We start from the raw sequence: 14,421 nt of genomic DNA, 5'->3' as shown, positions 1-14,421 counted from the left end.
AGGGAGATGGAATTCTTTGCCCCAAATGGCCTGGTTGTCTGTGCAATTGGGCAGTGGTCTCTGTTCTAAGCAATGGGAGAAGTAGTCATCATATTCCCCCAATCTCTTAACAGGATATACAGACTCAATGGATCCATGCTGTTGTCGGACACTGTGGACATGCTCCTGTCATATCCCCAATACACCGACCACTGACTTCCACATTTAGATGTGGAGAATTGCCAGCAAGCTGTACTTGGCCACACTTAGGGGAATGTGGCATTCTTAAGCACTTACCCTCTCCTGCCTGCCCTTTTGCTTACCTAGTGGAAAGGTGCCATCTCTGTTGCCACTGAAGCTTTGTGTGCCCATGCACAGTGCTGCAGAATCTTGGTCCTTTTCCTCTCTTCATTTTCCCAATCCATTTAATTTGATAGCTGCATTGTCAACTCCCAGTGGGTTTTACAAACATTCAAGAGGCTTGACTGTAGTTCTGTTATTCTGGCATTATTTTTATGGTCAGTAATTTGAAAGTCAGAATTGCATGCTTTGCTTAAAGGAATGATGTATTTTGCTAGTATAAACAACATGATGACAAATGGGTAAAATTTTACTTTGTTTATAGATGAGTGAATTGGTTTGATGAATATGTTCTGGTACCTCAAACTCTACACCAACCGAAGTCTTTCCCAGGGTTATGAAAGAGTTTCGTTCAATTATTTTCCACATTTATATATATATATTTTTCGTTCATACTATTTGGAACCAGAAACAGGAGTGCCAAAAATATGGGCTAGGATGTGATTATAGCCTGACCAGAAACAGGAATGTGCTGAAGAAAAGCCATGAGAGTCTGTTTCTGGTGAGCTTTCCAATTCAGTCTGACAGAGTCTAAGAGCTCTAGATAAAGAGAAGATTTGACTGCCTCTGAATCGCTTGAACTTGGCTCCTCAGTACTTTGTATCATGACCTTCGAGTGTTCTTAATTTTACTGAAATACATTGCTTTGGGAAGAGGAGTCTGATTATACCAGAGTCCCCCACTATAATAGCTTTCTCCTCTGTTTTTTACAGACTATTTTTGAGAGGAATTGTCAATCAGATGATTGTGCTGCTGATTTGAAACTTCAGGGTAAATTATTGCTGTCTAGGTGAGTGAATTATACTTTTTTCTTGTTCTTTCTTGTACATACTTGTATGTAATTGATTTTAATTAAGGGCACAGTGAAAACCCAATGTAAAGATCCACACCTTGTATATGCAACTTCTTGCACGACATGCAGATTATTATTAATTATATTATGATAGTACCTAGAGAGAGACTGAGATCAGACCCCTGTTATGCTAGGTATTGTGCATGCCCAAGACAGTCACTGCCTGAGAGAGTTTACAATCTGAACAGACAAAGCGGGGAGGGGAATTAGAAGCACAGAAATATGAAGTGACTTGTTTTAAGTCCCATAGTAGGTCAGTGTCAAAGCATAGGTTTTCTGTCCAATGCCATCTCCACTAGATCATGCTGCCTCTCAAAGAAGGTGATGACAAAGTAAAGCTGCGTGAAGCATCTCCATTTTCCTTAGTAAAAATTTGTTTAAAAAAAATCTCAAAATATTGCAAATGTCATAAAATCCTTTGTGGTGTTAAAATTTTATCCTACTCCCCTTTAATTCCTTAAATTCGTAGTCTCTGCAGAATTATTTGTCTTCATTTGTCAGTTTCACAATCATTTTGTCAATATTTAGAGAGCTTTTCCTTTTAACTCCACTTTTCATCTCACATGGTAAAACTCGCCAAGTGGCACTGATGTGAGGTTTTTCTTTTGTCTCATTTGGCTTATGATCCAAGAAAAAGGCATATTGTATTGCTTGGTCAGGATGTGCTTATTTCATTTCTGGATTTTTTTCAGGTTAAAGTTGAACCTTATGTATCATTTCTGTTTCCTTTTTCCTAGCATTTTTAGCTCACTTTTAGGGAGTGAAATGCTGATCTGAAGTATTTAACCATGTTTCAGGTGTTTTGCTGTTTGATGCAGATGTTGTCTGTGAAACCCTTAGCTCTCAGGCCAGGAAAGAATAAGTCAAAAACAGTAAAGTCAGCAGATCTAAAAGTATTTTGCACAATTCTACAGTGTTTTATAGTTGTAACTAGAGATAGGCCTGAACCAAAACCCTGAAAGCAAACTCTGAGAAACTATGACCAGCTCCAGTTCTCATTGAAGTAAGCAGGAGTATTTCCATTGACTAACTGGGAGTTGGATTGGGTTCTCAAGCTATGGATTCCAAGCTTGCAGTTTGCCTTTTACCCCCCACCCTCCAAACCTGGACTTGTTACCTTATACAGAATGTTAGAGGTGTACAAAATACACACTGGAGAACTGTGTTTTATTTCCCCCCCTCTTCTTCAGATCAGAGATAATCCAGAAAACTAGGGGACAAATCCTGAAGACACTTACTTGCTATGAGTCAGTCCTCTGAAGTCATGGCAATAAGCAATATAGTTAGTAGTGTTTGGGGGATTGCTAGTTCCTTCAGCTGTCTAGATTTAAGCCTGATTTTATTATTTGAAAAATAAGCTGTTGATTTCCCCTAAACAAATAAAAACCATGACTGTAAAACGAGTGTAAGGTATTCTAAAACAAGACAACATTGATACAGCAAGTGCTGATCAAACCTCTCAGTTCTTCATTTTAGTTCATCTCTGAGTTACTATTTGAAATATACAGGATGTCTTCAAATAGATAACATATTCTGTTGATTGCTCTTGTGTTTAATCTCCAAGACTGTCCATTTTCTGTTTTTAGAAAACACATATAACATTCTTCCATCTAAAGAAATTAGAATATGTATTATTATTGCCTGTTTAAAATTCAAAGGCTGCTCTGGATTCTGGTTTTGCATAGGTTGGAAAAGGTGCCTATCCTGTATAGTATGACTAATTTCTCATACACGCAATGCCATATGCTGAAAGATTGTATATAAGCATTTTTTTTTGTAATTCTTCCTGTCTACGTAACAGAAATTGTTACAGACCTTCAGTCATTTCCAATGCTTATACACCAGAATGAATTGAAGTATTTACAGGATCATTGCTTTTTTGTACTAGACATTTTTGGACCTGATTCTGTTCTCATGTACACTGGAAAAATTGCTCCATTTATGTCTATACAGTTCCATCAATGTAAAAAAATTGGTATAAGTGGAAGGCCATTAGTTTCTCATTGTAAATATTTCTGGTTTGTATCCTTTTCAGTAACCTCAACACTTAAGAGTCATAAGGTATACACAGTGCTAAATGCTTTACAGTACATTGTTTTTTTTCACATCATATACTGCAAATTTTCTAAGTAGAACATCTAACTCTCAAAGATTAGGTTACCATCATGAGAATTAATTGTAGTGATCACCATTATACCGTGAGGTACCACACACCAACTCTGTTCTGGGGCTACACAAGGAATGAATTTGACCCAGTGAGAACTACATAGTAAAAACGTCATCCAGTGCTTTGGAAATGTACCCCTAGATGGCATACGCTTAACAAGCATATTTAACTAGGTAACAAGAAACAAAAATAATAGCTTGTTGGCAAGAGCCAGCAGGTCTGCTCTGAATTTCTTTGTAGCTTTTTATTGACTAAGATGCTTTGGGTACAGATTATCTTCCCTTGTTCAATATTTAGGCTTAGCAGAATTTAACTGTCAACATGGCATGTCAAAATATACTAAGTAATTTTCCTTAGGCAAACTTAGAGTTTGATTTATCTGTGAATTTTGATGGTCATCAATGGAAATATATTTTCATTTGTATGCATGTACAGTACAATTGATGTTTGCTGACGTTTACTGAAAAAATCAACTACCTCCAAGCTAGGCTGTGAAGCAATTAAAAACATTAATCATGATTAATTGCACGATTAAACAATAATAGAATACCATTTATTTAAATATTTTTGGATGTTTTCTACATTTTCAAATATATTGATTTCAATTACAACACAGAATGCAAAGTATACAGTGCTCATTTTATATTTATTTTTGGTTACAAGTATTTGCACTGTAAAAAATCAAAAGAAATAGTATTTTTCATTTCACCTAATACAACTACTGGAGTGAAAACTCTTTATCATGAAAGTTGAACTTACAAATGTAGAATTATGTACAAAAATAACTGCATTTAAAAATAAAACATTGTAAAATTTTAGAGCCTGCAAGTCCACTCAGTCCTACTTCTTGTTCAGCCAATCGCTCAGACAAATAAGTTTGTTTACATTTGCAGGAGATAATGCTGCCTGCTTCTTGTTTACAGTGTCACCTGAAAGTGAGAACAGGCATTCGTATGGTATAGCCAGCGTCACAAGATATTTATGTGCCAGGGTGCACTAAAGATTCATATGTCCCTTCATGCTTTAACCACCAATCCAGGGTACATGCATCCATTCTGATGATGGGTTCTGCTCGATAACCATTCAAAGCAGTGCGGACCAGCACATGTTCACTTTCATTATCTGAGTCAGATGCCACCAGCAGAAGGTTGACTTTCTTTTTGATGGTTCAGGTTCTGTAGTTTCCGCATTGGAGTGTTGCTCTTTTAAGACTTCTCTAAGCATGCTCCACACCTCGTCCCTCTCAGATTTTGGAAGGCACTTCAGATTCTTAAACCTTGGGTTGAGAGCTGTAGCTATCTTTAGAAATCTCACATTGGTACCTTCTCTGCATTTTGTGAAATCTGCAGTGAAAGTGGTGGTCATTTTGGGAACATGTGCTGGGTCATCTTCCGAGACTGCTAAAACATGAAATATATGGCAGAATACAGGTAAAACAGAACAGGTGACATACAATTCTCCCCCAAGGAGTTCAGTCACAAATTTAATTAACCCATAATATTTTTTAACAAGTGTCATCAGCATGGAAGCATGTCCTCTGGAATGGTGGCCAAAGCATGAAGGGACATATGAATGTTTAACATATCTGGCACGTAAATACCATGCTATGCTGGCTACAAAAGTGCCATGCAAATGCCTGTTCTCACTTTCTGGTGACATTGTAAATAAGAAGAAGGCGGCATTAACTCCTGTAAATGTAAACAAATTTGTTTGTCTTAGTGATTGGCTGAAGAAAAAGTAGGACTGAGTGGATTTGTAGGCTCTGAAGTTTTACATTGTTTTGTTTTTGAATGCAGTTATGTAACAAAAAAATCTATATTTTTAGTGGGTCTTCAATAGACCCGCTAAATTGACAGCGCTGCATCGATTACAGCAGTGCCGATCTACTGGTAAGCATAGATATAGTCTTAAGCTGGAAATGATGCTGAGTTTGTGGCATGTTCTACTTTTGACTGTTTTTGCATGTGGGTCAGGTGTGCAGTACACTTGGAAATGATGCCACTGCATATATCAACGCCCTCCACTGGGGATGGGACTCAGCACGTGCAGGGAGAGTGCTTGAAGATGGTAAACTATGGAAAAATTCGAACCATTTCAAAAACTTTTGGGTTTGATTTCATGTCTGGGCGTGGGCAATATTCTTTGTGGGGCCTGGTGAACAGGTTCACTAATGCCTGAAATAAACTGAAAGGTTATTATAGAACATCCTCAGAAACGTGTCTTGAGGGCCTGGGTAAAGTCCTGTACATTGAGGCAGAGAAGAGACACTCAGTTGTACTAAATAGAAAGGAGATAATTTTGGAGGCTACGGATCATAGACAGATCCTCCCCTGCTCCTCCATTGCAGCTTTCTAGCTCCCAGAGTAATTTAACACAACCTGTGCGGTTAGTGTCACTTCAGAGGGTCTTTATAAGTTCTGGTCTGGATGAATCAGTCATGGAAGGGGCTGCCTGCGCTCCAGGTAAATAGGGAAGTGGGAACTGAGAATCATTGGTTGCAACTCTTTGTCTTGGGGAAAACAGAAGCTGGGCGAGATGGAAGCTGTGGTTGGGAACTTAAAGTGACCAGGGCACAGAGACACTGTCTTTACATATGTGCAGCAGCAGATACACATGGCTATGATGTAGCCATGGTCGAGCATAGAAAAGACATCTATCTTGAACCGCCCGTTGCAAATCATCTTCCTTCAGTAAGAGTCAATATGGGAGGATTTAGGCTTCTTAAATCCCTCAGAATTGCAATTTCCAACCTCCTTGGTGGTCGGCCTTGTAGTCTACTTCCTTTGACCGCAGCTCTATAAAGCTTCTGTAAAATCATACCTTCATCTGCATGTTTGATATGACTCCACCACTGCAGTTGTCTTATTCTCAAGTGGTACAGGACTGCAATTTGCTGGGCTCATCTAAGTATCTCCTCTCTACATACATGACCCCACTTCAAATCTATTTTCCTTAAACTAAAGAAACAAAAACATGACCTTTTAACACGTTGGTTGGGAACGGTCTCTGCACCAACATCTTAGAATTGCTGTGTTAGTGCGACGTAGTGACTGACTGTGGAGACTGCAAAATCCAGAAAAGGGTTGCATTTAAAAAATGATGGGCTGATAGTATACATACAATATAAATCCCTTGGCAATCCTAGTAGCGCAACATGCAACCCTAAGGATAACAGGAATAAAATATTTTGCAGTAGAATTTATTTTTATGGCCACAGCCTTTTGGATAGCAATAGGAAACTGGCCACGCATGCCAACCAACCAGCACTAAAAATGTAATAATTTAAAAAGCAGATTACAGACCCACTGAAATAGTTATATTGAATCTAATCTCCAATAACTTTTATGTGTGGACTAGTTCCAACAGAGAGAGAACATTTCTTCTGATATATTTTTAAAAATACATTATTTAGCATTGAAAATAGTCATTATAGATCATACACAGTATGAGAAGTTTCAAAGGAACACAGTGAAATCTGTTTTCTCAACAGAGAATGTCTTTTCCATCAAGTTTAGGTAGTAAGTCTTGTGCTCTCATTGGGCCTCTGTGTAACTGCTCATTTAGAACTTGAAGTGCATCCGTGTCCCCATTATGTGCTGGGTGAAATTCTCCAGCCTGTGTTATGCAGGAGGTCAGACAAGATGACCACAATGGCCCTTTCTGGCCTTAAAGTCTGTGAATCTATGTACCCCTGACTCTATATGAGGAAAAGAGCACTCTGGCCCTTTAAGATAAAACTACAAGTTGCCATAGTAGCAGGATGATGAATGTGAACACACATCTCATTTGACATACTTGAACTGGCTTCAGGTTCTGGTGTGATACCTGCCTATCTGGTCGTAGATTGATGCACTGAGCCATGAAGAACTTGGGAATATGCCTGTCTCCACAGGGCAAACCTAAAGACGACATGTCTAGGAATCCCACTGAAAAAAGAGTGCCTGAATCCATATGAAAATGCTGTCTAGCATGAGTTGCAGGCATTGGAGATTTCATGCATCCGATGAAGTGAGCTGTAGCTCACGAAAGCCTATGCTCAAATAAATTGGTTAGTCTCTAAGGTGCCACAAGTACTCCTTTTCTTTTTGTCCCAGTATGTGAGCTATGATTGGCGTGTGTTGAATCAGCAAATCCTTCTGCCCATGTAGGCTGGATTTAGTCTCAAGATTGCCTTCTCCCTCAGGCTACTGTTTGGGAGCTAGCTTAGTGCTGCTGGCACTCAGGTGTCTTTCAGCAAATGTAATGATACTCATTAGGCTCTATTTAGAATGTAATGGAAATGGATAAAAAGTCCTGGAGAATATTTGCTTTTGCTTGTGTATCAGAAAAGATGTTTTTGGAAGAAATAGGCTCTCTCATGAAAAACAAACAAACAAAAGATTGGAGGAAGGTGGCAACTTTAGAGCAGAATAGGCTGGTGCCTTCCTTAAGAGATGCCGCTAGAGAGGAACCCCTGCATAGCTGTGTCACTGTAATGGCAATCTGCGTACCATGGGAAACATAGTAGCATTACTATTTATAGAACAAAATAGTGTTGCTGTGACTTGTCAGATGGCAGCTGCATTACCCACTGGTGGTGATTGAATTGGCTCATATGTATAGTTTGTAAATCAGTTTTGGAAAGACACAGGACTGCAAGAACCCGTGGATAAAATAATGCTATATAAATAATTATTATTCATGAGAAAATTTCAAAGGCAGCTTGTGTCCCATCTAATCCTATGATCTAAAGTTACACTTAATCTGTCATTGGAACTAGAATTGCTCACCCGCTAGAATATTTCTAGTTCTATATTTGCCCTCAAGACCAAACCGTGTGGAGAATGAAACAAAGCTATTTTCATGTTGGCTTATACCCTATCTGCTGCTCTTATTACAGACCCAAATTTACCTCCCTTCCACACATACCTGTTGTTCTCACTCATTAGTACTGTAAATTATTTACATTGGAAATACAGAATTGTGAAATGAAACGTGTAGAACACGGGAGATGTTTGGGGAACGATAGTCCTGTTATGTGAAGAATTTCAAGGTTTTGAAATTTTGTTTTTGTTCCTCACCTGGATGAAAACAGAATCTTTGAAATGTTTTTGCAAAATGCAATTGTGTGTTGAAAAGTCTGTTTTCAAATGGTAAATGTCAGGTTTTGATTTAGGTGTGTCTTATCTCTGGAAATGATCAGAGATTCCACCTTGGACCTCAGAATCTTTTCCATTGCAAACTTCATTGAATTTGATACTTTTTGGCAAAATGTTTTGATTTCTATTAAGTTTTATTTTCCAATGGAAAAATGTTTTGTCAAAAAAATTCCAACCAACTCCATAGAAAATAAAAAAAAAAAAAATGTCCATATGAGCTGCTAGGATGTGGCCAGAAAAAGCCTAATTCTTTTCCCACTGAAGACAAAGGTAAGACTTCTATTGACTTCTATAGGGGCGTTGGATCAACCCCCAAGTTTGTATGCATTTCTCTTGCACCTGTGAAAAGAGTAATTTCTTATAGGTACTTAATGATACAATCATTTCATTCACGTTTGCATATGAGAATTTTGTGGCTGCAAACTATAAATGCAACTTATGGACTTGCTTCTGCTCCCATTCAAGTCAACTGTAAAATTCTCTTTGTTTCAACTGGTGCAGGAGCCTGTGCTTAAAAATGTAGCCCTGATAGTTTCACTACAACCTAGAGTTTCCTGTCCAACTGTTACAGAATCTGGGCTGAGGGAATCCAGAAGTAGCAGATAAATGTGTGTTATGATGTACCTTTGCTTTTCACCAACAACAGGGGAATAGCATAGAAAGTAGTTAAATATTTTAAGAATACAGATACTGTATGAGCCCCCAAAAAGGAACAAACAATATTTTGAAGTTCAACAGCTTTTATTAGTTAGTCTATAGCCTTTAACTATAGATATTGTGATTTTTTTAAAAAAAGGTTTTTACATTGATCAGATTTGAAAACTGGCAGAGAAAAGCAGCAAGCTTCTGGCTTAGTGTAGGAAGTAAAATGTTTCATAAGTTTGACTGAGCTCATGCCACAGAGCTTATCTTGCTTTGATCAGGCAATGGGAATTGGTTTTCAGTGAGGCCTCATGTTTCATGGCCTGCGCTTTGTGGTTTTCTGCCCCTACACTGTGTCTTAGCAAAACAGTGGTGATGAGGAAAAAGAATATCCTTTCATTTGGAGCTTAATTACTTTTTCTGATAGGATCTATTTTTTTCTTGCTCTATAGGCCTTCATAACAGATGAAGAGTTTTTATTCCATTTATTTTATCATGCATTAAATAAAAACTTCCTTAATCAATATTTTTATAGTCTGTTTATCCTAGTCAGTTTATTCAGAGCGAGAGATCTTGCCAAATTATCTGCTTTACAGAAAACAAAAGAAAAATGAGTGCACTCTGGAATTTTATCAATCTCAGTATTAGAAAGGAAGGATCAGTGCTCTTGGGGCCTGATCCAAGTCCATTGAAGTAGGTGCTGTCACTTGAAATATATGTCCAATATGATATTAATTTATTGGGTCAAAGGACACTTAGAGTCTGTGGTCAGTTCCTAGTAATATCCTAGGACAGTATTAAGATTTAAGAGGCTCCTTTGTTTTTCCAGTTAGAAGAAGAAGGGTAAATGTGGGACATGTGGGGATTTATAATTTCCTATGTGATGTCTCACACAATCATGCTGCGATATCACCCTGTAATATGAACAACTTCATCACTTAGAATTATTATATTGTAGAATAACTGACTGTCATTCCAAAGCAATTTGGTGTAACATAAGGAATAAAATGAAAATGCCTACTATAATATTTTTGTACTTGTGCGTGCAGTACATTTCAAATATCGTATAGTATATAAGTAACTAAATATTCATAGTTCATTATTTCAAAGAAGCAGGCTTTTTATTCATAGCCTAGCTCTATTCTTAGCTATAATCTGTTGCTAATGAGGTGCATATTGTATTTGTGGATAATTTTGTTGCATCATGTCAAGGATCTGATTTGCAGTTTCCTGAAAGGGCTACCAGCAGAGCCAGTGATTAAACAGAATATAATGTAAGTTGCAGTGGGAGCATCATCTTAGGGAACTAGCTGAATGTTTTCAATTGAGTGTGCATTGGGAGCATCATCTTAGGGAACTAGCTGAATGTTTTCCATTGAGTGTGCATTGGGATGAAGGAATAGTTCCTTGGTTTCCATCTGGCCAGTGGCACTCAGAGCATCATAAATCTATCACACGCAAAAACATCTATTGCAATGGCCAGTCCTGTGCCTGCTGAGCGTACAGTGATTGAATCACTCCAGATGGTAATGGAACCAACAAGTAATGAGTGATTACAGAGCTCAAAAATCCAGTGGCAATAAAAGAATATGGATTCCTACTCTCTCTTTGCAATGCGCTGCTCTCTCCCAGTCAGGGACAGTGCATAAATGAGACTTAACGCAACTTTATTTTGTAATCATCACCAGGATATATCCACTGGAATATGTCTGTCTTGAAGGTTTGATTACAGAAGGTTTGATTACAGCAGGGCTTTCAAGATATGTGGCCACTTCCCTTTTGAAGTAACTACTGAACTAATATAAGACCCTGCATTCTTCATGGACATCTCTGCATTGGTAGACCATTCTATACCAAAGAGGTTGTAGGGCAGAGAACTGTTTCTTGAACTAATAACCAATTATGTCAGTCTCACCAAAGAGAAGGATTGAACTACTGCAATATTGTCATGTATTTTAGTTGCCATTGAGAAATCTAAGCTCAGCAGATACTGCACAGATTGACAGCAGCTAGACAAATTTTCTTTTTAATGCAGTTTACAAAATCCAGTAAAGCTGAGCTGCTGTACAGATCAGTCGGTGAGTTGCCTTGTTTGCTGAGGGTAGCAAAACGCTTGAAACAGAGGAGTTGCTGGTGATAATGTTGTATGTGCTGAGTTCCATACTGATTCATTTCTCAGTTAAAAATATCTTAATTAGGCATATCTTCTTGACATAAATCACTTGCTACTGTGTAACAAATTCCCTGTACATTTTTAAAAGTTTTCCTCCCTGGTTAAATACCCGTTGGTTGTGATCTATAAATGACTGGTGTACAGGACTTTTTGTCCCCTTTTCCCTCTTCTGTGCTCAACCGAGCACACTAATTGATTCCATATTTTGCTCCTGCATTCCAGGAAGAGAAAATAAAATCCAACCTGTTTTGTCAGATTTCACAAGGAGTTCAGTTGCTAAAAGATTCATTTTTCCTCAGGAAATGTGTATTGCCTGTTGTCATTGTTAAAGATTTAATCCGTCGAAATGTCGTGGCACAAAGTACTAAATTTCTCCTCAAAATGTATTAAAGTACTTCTACTAGGCCTATCTATGCTAATCCACCATTACAACATAACTCATTCCTTTGACCTTTTTGAATAATAAGCAGTAACTTTTTTTTTTTTTTAAAGTAATCAGTGTGGGATCCACATTGCATACATGTAGCACCTACCTCCTGTTCAGTGGGAGTAATTATTCCATTCTCATATTTACTTCTCTCTCTGTTCTCATTTTAGGCCTGATCCTGCACACACCCATACACGTGAAAAACTTAACTCACGTGTGCAAGCCCATTGACTTCAGTGAGCCTGTTTATGAGAATAAAGTCCTGGATGTGTGTGTATAAAATCGGGGCTTTTGATTATAGATTCGACAGGGATGTTGTGCCTAATTCTCCTTTCACTTATCCTGTTGTTAATCAGATGTAACTCCACGGAAATCAAGAGAATCCCACTGATGTAAAGCCAGCATGAGTGAGATAAGAATCAGGCCCCCGTTAGCCTTTTTATTTCTGCCTGGAAAGGCTTACACATCTGTGGCTCTGTAGAAATAAGTAGTAATATAAGAAAGTTACCTGTTTTTTGAAGAGTGTAACTAGAGTGGGCCGTGGGGGTGGGGAAAGGGAGTGGCATCTTTCACATGGATTTGCTTATGCACTGCACATGTCATTTAAAATGTAAAAAATTGAAAGCGTATGTCACTGAACACTGGCATGTCAGCTGGGATGATGTGAGATTTATGTGAGCAGGACCAGCTCTAGGCACCAGCAAAGCAAGCACGTGCTTGGGTGGCACAATTCCAGGGGCGGCATTCTGGGCATCCTTTTTTTTTTTTTTTTTGCTTGGGGCGGCAAAAAACCTAGAGCCGGCCCTGTATGTGAGGAAACTGAATTTTGGAAAGAAGATCTATTTGGCATTCCCAGAGAAGGGCTGAGAATGCTGTAATAATTGTTCTTAATCCCACAGCAGTAACCTCTCCTTTGTTGCAATCCCCCAGTAATGACCAGGGACAGCCGCCAGACAGTATATGTAATCTTTTGTGCCTTCCTTCTCCTGGACCATTAAACTGTGTTCTTGTTTTTTAAAAAAGTGGACACGGAAAAGAAGGAAAAATTGGATCAGACTTTCACTTTTTGTGACCTAATCCTGGGCCCCAGTGTGTGTACAGACTAACTAGCCTGTGTGACAGGATTCTTTCCACAGGGACCAGGGGAGTAAAGAATCCCCCTCTCCTCTTCTAGGCTGCCATGCAACTGTAGTAATATAGCCCCCATGCAGAAAGTACTGCTCCTTCATCTGGAGAATGGTTTTATAATCAGCTAGCCACCCGTCTTTCCTAGCATAGCCTGTACACTGAAGTCCTCTGACCTGGAAACCAGGAAGTTCTACAGAGCTCTGTGGTCCACAGAGGCTGTAGATCAAAGTCTCCAAGTGCTGTCCCCTTCCTTTCTGGAGCAGATCCCACCAGTGGGGGCAGGGGGAGGGCTGCTGAGGAGACAGCAGGATTTTGGCCCCCCCTAAAGTATGTTAATAAAAGACCAATCAGCAGCTCCTCCGAGCAGACACCCCAGCTTTAGTCAAGATTGACTTTTGGACTGTGAGAGGTGACCTCGAGTGCTTATGGGAATGAAAGGGACAATATCAGAGCTATGCAGCATCCAGTGGTTTTGCTTCATGTGGGTTTGTGTGAACTTTTTTTTGTTTGGATTTGTTATGAGTCTGCTACCCCTAAGATTTGCAATTTCCCCAAATCAAGCACAATCTAAACTGTCGATCTTCATATGTTTTCCTGTCAAAGCCAGGTGAAGTGACGAGTTTCATCAGATTTCACTCAAAACCATAAGTTGGCTGAGGTTCGCCTAAAGGCTTTGCAAATCTCTCTAGAGAGTCTGGTCTGAATTTAGAGTTGGTAACGAAATCCCAAACGGGGTGAATTTTGCACAGTTGGGGGGTTTGTTATAATCATTCCCTACAGCTGTAGTTATATTCAGTGCCTCATTATGAGTGAGGCTGAACAGTGGCATTGGAAGCGCTCTGCTTTTTGCTTGTTGCAGGATGAATGCTATTTATCCACCCATACCTTCTCTGCATTAGCAAAAGTGGGCCCTTTAATTCTCCCATTGGTACAGCTCCACCCATAGAAGTTAGGACTCAGATGGGTTTAGGCATTTGGTACCCATGTGTTGTCTAATCCTGTTCAGTTGATCCTGTCTGCACTACAGCTTCTACTGTGTGAGGGATATAAGACTTGAAATACCAATGGGGAAAATGGTGACCCAGGCCAACAGGGTAGGAGAAAGTCCTGTTGCATTCCTTCCCTGCCCTGTGAGTAATCTGCAGAGATTAGGGAGGTTAAGTACAATATGTGTTTTTTACTGACTAGTAAAGGAAATTGGGGGATGAGTCCAGGCTTACCTTTTTTGGAATGTAGATTATGTCTCCCCAGATGCACAGTAACTAAAGCACCATCATCTTGGGGGGTGAGGGAATGAAAGTTGTAGATCTTTTCTGGTAGCCCTCTCCCTTCCAATCTTTTTTTTCCCAGATGACTGCAGCATCACTGTGAGAAGGCAATGCAAAGGGGATCAGGGATTGGGACAGAAGATGAGGGCAGGTTAAAAGAGACACCTCTGATGTCCTGACATTTTAGAATTGTTTCCTTTTGTCAATAACTTTAGGGGGGGAAATGAAAGTATTTTCTTTTTATACTTTGTGCTAGAGCCAATGAATTCAGAGTAAAGGGAAGGTT

The 14,421-nt window shown here is 39.1% G+C and overlaps 1 protein-coding gene across 6 annotated transcripts in view; it reads left to right on the top strand.

Moving 5' to 3' along the window:
• The window catches only part of ITGA9 (integrin subunit alpha 9), a 294,730-nt gene that overhangs the window by 167,176 nt on the left and 113,133 nt on the right, over nt 1-14,421 (top strand). For all 6 annotated transcript variants that reach the window (XR_012157453.1, XR_012157452.1, XM_078851717.1 and 3 more), the window contains one exon: nt 1,053-1,129. Coding sequence is in view for 4 of the 6 variants with exons in the window: in XM_078851717.1 (XP_078707843.1) it covers nt 1,053-1,129 (77 nt within the window). In the remaining 2 variants the exon portion in view is untranslated. The remainder of the gene's footprint in view (nt 1-1,052; nt 1,130-14,421) is intronic.

Source organism: Lepidochelys kempii, chromosome 2 (genome assembly GCF_965140285.1).
Source record: "Lepidochelys kempii isolate rLepKem1 chromosome 2, rLepKem1.hap1, whole genome shotgun sequence".
In the NCBI taxonomy this organism is placed as follows: domain Eukaryota; kingdom Metazoa; phylum Chordata; order Testudines; family Cheloniidae; genus Lepidochelys; species Lepidochelys kempii.
This window is presented reverse-complemented; position numbering and strand designations above follow the sequence as displayed.